The 7713-nt window shown below is 35.9% G+C and overlaps 1 protein-coding gene across 1 annotated transcript; it reads left to right on the top strand.

Annotated features, from left to right (window-relative positions):
• The first annotated feature begins 1222 nt into the window (after window positions 1–1222).
• Window positions 1223–3467, top strand: LOC149783771 (uncharacterized). Its single transcript, XM_089933162.1, has one exon. It carries the CDS (start codon window positions 1363–1365, stop codon window positions 2620–2622), a length of 1260 nt encoding a protein of 419 aa, XP_089789288.1. The 5' UTR covers window positions 1223–1362; the 3' UTR covers window positions 2623–3467.
• Window positions 3468–7713: the final 4246 nt, after the last annotated feature.

Below are 7713 nucleotides of genomic sequence, written 5' to 3'. Positions count from 1 at the left end.
GACCACTTTTGCTATAAAATTTAAGCCTACTGAGCGATAGTAACAGACCCTTTGTATTTGTAGTATCTTCTAAATATTCCTTGTATGCACTAAGTCCCTTGAATACCTCTCCTACCTTCAAATCGATCTTTCTAAGACTACATCGATCTTTCTAAGACTACATTATACAACAAGACATTCAGCCATCATGCAACAACGTGGAATAACGCCCATAATTGTGATATACAGCACTATCGAGGAACAGAGACAGTTTATTTAGATTTTATTGTATTGAATTTATGCATTATCTCTTCTCAAGATTTTACTACTTTTATAGCATTCTTTTTAGGACTAAATTACAGAATATGGAATGCAAGTATCGTCTAAAAAAATTGGAATAACTCGAATATCTGTGAAATATACCGGTATGGGGCAATAGTAAAAACATCTTTAGACCTTAAATATTTTCCAAATATTTTTTCTTGCAACAAATCCCTTGAAGATCTTTCGTACCTTTACATTAGTCTTCAAGCTGATTAATTTTCTTTAAATGGCATGCATGCAACATGCAGCAACTTGAAATAACCGCCATTACTGTGAAATATAACTCTATCCCGCAATAGTAAAATTCCTTTTATAAACGTATTGTCTTTCAAATATTCATTTCATAAATTAACTCCCCTCAAGGTCTCTCAGGCCTTGAAAATAGTCATGTTATGACTAAATTCTAAAGAAAGCATGTATGTATAATACAGTTACTTGAAATAACCCCCATAGCTGGGAAATATAACCCTACCGGATAATGGCAGCAGTTGCCAATAATTGTTTATGTGTGTACGTGTGTGTGTTTAAACTTATGTTTCAAGAAAAAATATATTTCACAATTATTTCATAAAAAGAAAAATTAGATTAAATAAATAGATACGACTTTAACAATTGTGTAAATATATAAATCTTTAAAACAAATATGAAATGAATGAAATAGACGAGATAAGTACTATGAATCTATTTTGTATATACTCTTTTATTCTCTTAAAGTAATTTCAAAGTAAACAACGCACACACACACACAAACACACACACACACACACACACACAATTAGCGTCTCTGCGAAGCTTTGTGCTAATGTCGGATTTTCACGCCTCAATAATTCTTAAGAAAGAACTCAACAATTTGGATAATACCAAATTGTTACACGCAATTTCTCGAGAAAATGTATATTCCTAATATGAGCATTTTCAGTAACAAAGAAATTGGAGTCATTGTTTACATTAAATTGGCATTAAAAATTGTTGTGCGTGTATAAATATCCCCTTCTGTATATCTTGGGGTTATGTTTGAGTGTAGTTTAGTATATCTATTTAAACAGTAGACACGATCACATGATGGAACAGGTCAGAGAAAAGTCATTAGACCTGAAGTGTGAAGTATGTGATGCAAGGGTTTGTAACCGAGGAACTCTAAATACGCATAAAAAGATACACACCGGAGACAATCCATTTAAGTGTGAAGTGTGTGATAAAAGGTTTAGATGGAATGGACACCTGACGAGACACATGAGGACGCATATTAAAGAAAAACCATACAAGTGTGAAGTATGTGATAAAAGATTTAGTCGCAATGGAGCTCTTAATGATCACACGAGGACACATACTGGAGAAAAACCATTTAAATGTGAACTATGTGATAAAATGTTTAGGCTCAGTGGAGCTCTTAGTAAACACACGAGGATACACACTGGAGAAAAACCATTCAAGTGTGAAGTATGTGATGAAATGTTTGCTTGGAGTGGAAATCTAAATCAGCACATGAGGACACACACTGGAGAAAAACCATTTCAATGTGATGTATGCAATGTACAGTTTCATGATTGTGTACGTCTGAAAAGGCACATAAAGATACATACTGGAGACAAGCCATTTAAATGTGAATTGTGTGATAAATTGTTTAGACGGAACGAACATTTAATGATGCATATGAGAACACATACTGGAGAAAAACCATTTAAGTGCGAAATATGTAGTAAAATGTTCTGTCATAGTGGAGATCTAACGATGCACATGAGGATACATACTGGAGAAAAACCATATAAGTGTGGAGAATGTGGGGAGAGGTATAGTAACAACGGAAGTCTTAAGCGGCACATGATGATACATACAGGAATAAAGCCGCTTAAGTATGAATCTTGCAATAGAAGGTTTCGTGATCGTCTGTGCCTGAATGAGCACATAAAGATACATACCGCAGAAAGCGTTTTCACATGCAATATCTGTGATGCAAGGTTTAGTCACAGAATAAATCTAAAGGTTCACATGCGTACACATACCGGGGAAAAAACATTTAACTGTGAAATATGTAGCAAAGTCTTTTGTCATAATGGAGAACTAAATGCGCACATGAGGATTCATACCGGAGAAAAACTATTTAAATGTGAAATATGTAGTAAAATCTTTTGTCAGAGTGGACAGCTAATTGTGCACATGAGGATTCATACTGGAGAAAAACCATTTAAGTGTGAAATATGTGATAAAAGCTTTAATCTCAATGGAAATTTGAATAAGCACATGAGAACACATACTAGAGAAAAAACATTCAAGAGTCAAGCAAGTGATGAAAGATACAGTCACAGTGGAAGTATGTAGAGGCAGCATTGTGTCCCCCAGGGGTGTACAATTGAGGGTACAAAAAAACCTTGGTGTCAAAACTGGGGGTCAAATAAAAAATGTGGGGGTCAAAAATGTACTGACAAATTTTCATGCGACTATTACTTTTTCAGTTTGAAATAGGATATTGCAACTTGCACAATTCTCTCTCTCGCTTTCTCTCTCTTTGTTTAAACATACAAATACACCAACATGCACAATTAACAAACAAATGCATTATCCATTCAAAGAATAATTTTATTAGTTTATATTTCTTTTAAAGTCGTACTTTTAACAGTCTCCTCAAGCAATATTATTGCCCAATACATTACATATAAGCCAATACAAAAAGCCAAATAAATCTTTTTAACCAAATGGGAGTTAATTTACTGCCTTTCATAAAATGTGTACTATCATAGGTTTCATTGTACTTCATCCTAGAACACATTTATCCAAATATCAAGGAGGATAATGCTTCATCCTCTTTCTAATAAGTTACACTTGAACTTTAAGACCTTTCTTTTATTGCAGCAAAAGTTAAAAACCAACAAAATCTGCAATGACCCGCTGACTTTGTAATCCAAATAACTCATTTGTCTCTGCAAGTTTACTGATTTCTTTGTTGTGAAATAATGTCTTAGGTTATAACGTGTTCTCCAGATATCTTATGGCGAACGAGGGCAGATTTTTTAAAATTCTAAAATCCTGTCACGAAAGGATTATTCACTTTTGCAGTCTTTGCAATCGCGCGATCAGAAATCACACCGGTAATCATAATGAATGTGCCGTATTCCATGCAAGCGAATTATTTTATCCATTTTTCATTAAAATTATATCCACAGCGATGTTCTGCTTCTTTCACTTTCTTCGCTAATGCTTTTTAGTGCATGACGTTTTAATCTGGAGATCACTTTCTAGTGCAACAAGCCTTGAGGTTGAACATCTAGATGACAGCTTGCTGAGCTCAATGGAGAAGCTCGCGATATTAGGGGAAGCTACTCCGTCATAACATTGCCTAAGCTAGTCTGGTTCATTGTTTTATATGTTCCCTGCGTTGCACTTTGCTATACGAATAGAGGAGCGCAAGGCAGGGAGCAAACAAAGCGGGGAACCAGTCAATGCCTTTACTCGAAGTATATACGATGCCATCCATCGTTCAATGCATTGGCTATTAAATAAATCATGATCATATTATGAAAATCCTTTGCGTCAAAAAAACGCACGGCAACAAAATGTGTGCGTCATTTATCTCCAGCGTGCGTCCCTGACGCACAACTGTGCGTAAAGGGAAACACTGGAGGCACATAAGAAAACCATTTAATTGTGAATCATGCATAATTGGAAGGTTTTGTGATGACATACACTGGAAGAAGCAGATGAGGATGCATGCTGGAGCTATAGCTTTAAAGTCCATCACCTGTGGTACAAGATTTATTAATTGTAAAATTTGCAAGGTTCACATGCGTACACATACTTGAGAGAAACATGTATGTAAGTGTGAAATATGTAGTAAAATGTTTTGTCAGAGTGGACATCTAACAAACACATGAGGATTCATACTGGAGAAAAACCATTTAAGTATGAAGTATGTGATAAAATGTTTAGTAGCAGTAGAACTCTGAATACGCATGATAGTACATAAAGGAGACTGAATGTCACACAAAAGCATGTACTGTAGTAGAGAAAAAACATGTAATACATGTCTGTAATGAAAGTTTTAGTGTCATTGTAACTCTGAATATGAACATGTTGACACATACAGAAGGAAAAATGATATCAGTGTGAAATACATAATAAACTGTATTTTCAGGGTAGTAATATAATAATCAACATTGGGATACATGTAAATACTGGGGAAATCCACATGGGGATACATGTAAATACTGGGGAAATCCACATGGGGATATATGTAAATACTGGGGAAATCTACATGAGGATACATGTAAATACTGGGAAAAAGCCAATAAAGTGTGAAGTATGCCACAAAATATTTTCGTAACAATGGAGTATGAAGAACAACGTGAGGATATTTAAGGAGGATAGTGCTGCATTTGAGGTACATAAATGACATTTGCAGTGCAAAAGGTTTAACAGCAGTACTGTGTGACACATTGAAATAGTAATGTTTGGACTTAACACTGGGTGGCAGGGTGGGGTATGGTATCATGTTGGCTGGCTTACAACAAAGAAAACAAAGGACACCAGCAAATAAGCCACAAAATCGAAATAAAGCAAAACAGGTTGGCACCAATCCCTAAAAATGGCCAGGAAGGACCCACTTAAATTTAGTTTTGTACACTGTATCTGCAGTCTTTTATTTATGAATTTAGGCAGTAAATTTTGTGAATCTAGAGGAGTATAAGACATCATATGTTACCTAGTAGCAGTCGATCTCAGGGCAGTCTCCTTCTAGTTCATACACAAAGACCATCCTCCATGTCATCAGATAGAATAAATTAGAATAAATCTCACTTTCTCATTGGGGTCTCCAGCTTCAGCCACCTGCTTGATAGGAAAATGTGTTGATCATTTAGCTGTGCTGATGTTTACAATGATTAAATTCAGTGGCTCTAAGACTCCCTGATGTACACGCTGCCATGATAATAGGTCATCAAAAGAACATGGTGCAATAGCTGAGCGTCAAGTTCAAAGACTTTGACTGGCTGCTGGGTGGGAAAATGGACTGATATTTACAGTGACAGAATTAAGTGGCTGAAAGACCCAGAGATGAACATGTGGCCATTATAAGAGTAGATAAAATAAACAACTTTAGCTTTCATTTTTATGTTCATTTCTGAGTATAGCTAGATAAGTAGTGCTCGTGACCTCGGAATCAAGACATGTTGATATGGGACAGTAGCCAAGTGTCAGAAAGTATGTGATACCTGGCTTATTGTTTGGAATAAGTCCTTTCTTGGTTGGACAAAATTCAATCTCACTCTGATGGACAAACAAGAGCTGTGTCAGTTTTATAAATAATGTAGAGATTAAACTCATTGGCAAGCAATAGTTCTTCTAAGTTTTCTTGGAGAAGTCTGCAACTTTTGCTGTTGGGACTCCTATTTTTAGCAAAATGGGAGTCCTCGACTCCTAGTTTTAAAATCCTAGCGAGACCTCAGCACTTGCATTTGGCTGTGTCAATTAAATTGAAAAAAAAATGGTTTAGTTCATTTATTTACTTACTTTAATTCATCAGTGTGTTGTCTATGAAGATTTATGGTAAAGTTTTATCGGCAACCAAGAAATTGCGATGAAGTGTATGATCTGAAAGACGTGAATTTGCTCACATGTATAAGGTGCGGGTGTGTGTGTTTCAAACAAGTTTAGAAATCTTTTCAAGTGCCATTTTATAGTGAACTTTTAGAAAGTAAAAGAAGAAGTCTTGATTAATGGTAGTTGATTAAGCATTTGTACTAACTTGCAATCACAATGCTGTAATCTAGTTACTCAGTTAAAAATTTATTATAATGTATAGCTTCTGTTGTTCTCTTTTTAATTCATATGGCCAAATCACACTGCATATGAATCTGAACATGTACCAAAAATGTTTATAACGTAGATATAACTAAGAAATGTCAGTGTTATAAAGAATGTAAAAATTAAATTCGATGCAGAGCTCAAAGAAATTTTGTTTTAGACACAGGCCCGGGGCTGGTGACTTTAAAAAAAAATATCATAAGCCCCAACTCAAACTCCACAAGCCGACTACAATTTCCATATGCCCAAAATTAGAAACAAGATCATATTAAATTGACTTGTGTGATTATTTGGATCAAAAGAAATTTCATGCAATCAGCCAATGTCTAATTCCTCTAACAATGTCCTTCTGTCTCAGTAGATCGACAGTGTTTGTGTTCATTAGCATCTGAAGCGCGTCTTGATGTATACGGTTTCTGTTTATACTTTTCACGTTGTTCATTAATGCCGCTTGATTTGTTTAACCACTATTTCATTACATTAGAGTAAGCAATTGCATGGGATAGATGAATTATTATTCATTCAACATAACTAAAAACACCTGGAACAACACAACACCACTTAAAAATTAAACTTAATGCAGAGCTCAAAGAAATTTTAAAAAATCAAAATACGCAAGTGTTTTTTGCCGATTTCGTCAACGCCAAAGGTCGGCCAAATTTTCTAATCAAAGACAAAAACCAACACGACCACGTTTTATCCATTTATTACTTATAATACCTAATAAATAACATGCATTTAGCCTTAGCTCTTCAAATTACAATGACCGCTCTGGTGACCTAGTGGTTAGAGCGCCTGCCTCAGATGCGAGAGGTCGTGGGTTGGTATTCCGGCCGAGTCATACCAAAGACTTACAAAATAAAGGTATGGAAAACGCTGCCTCGCTTCGCGCTCAGCGAATTGCACATTTCTTCAACGTGATCGAAGCTTCTCTGGCAAATTATTATTTTTTTATTCGATAAGACCGATGGGCACCTCACATAGAATACAGCAGAGGCCCCGGTCGTCGGGCTATGTGATTTTTTGGTACTGTCTATGGCAACCAATAGTTCTTCTAATATGCTAAGATTTCTGGGAGAGGACTGCAGCTTTTGCTGGTGTGACTCCTATTTTTACCTAAATGGGAGTCCTAGACTCCTAGCTTTAAATTCCTAGCTAGACTAAAGCAGTATTTGTTTAATCATAATTCCATTTCAACTCAATAAATGACGAATATAATGAAAGAAGAAATAAATGATCGTGTTCACTTTATCTCATCTTTAAGCAACACATCACATCATAATTTTTTCACCTTTTCTCTTAAACTAACGCAAATTTCATCACGGCAGATTTAAAACTATAATCTCCACGTTCTAGACCCTCCTCCTTCACCCTTATCAATTTCATTACAGTTTCTACTTTTAAATATCAATGTTTACATGTTTAGAAACCTCTGACATTATAGCTGAAACCAGCAACATTTCAGGCCAAACCGCTCCGGTGGCCTAGTGGTTGGAGTGTCCGCCTCCGATGCGGAAGGTCGTGGGTTCGATCCCCGGCCGAGTCGTACCAAAGAATTACAAAAATGGTACTAACAGCTGCCTCGCTTTGCGCTCAGCATTAAGAGGTTTGTGC

This window comes from Sinohyriopsis cumingii, chromosome 14 (genome assembly GCF_028554795.1).
Source record: "Sinohyriopsis cumingii isolate HCF-2022 chromosome 14, ASM2855479v2, whole genome shotgun sequence".
In the NCBI taxonomy this organism is placed as follows: Eukaryota; Metazoa; Mollusca; class Bivalvia; order Unionida; family Unionidae; genus Sinohyriopsis; species Sinohyriopsis cumingii.
Note: the sequence above shows the minus strand (reverse complement) of the source record. Positions and strands in the feature narration are given on the sequence as shown.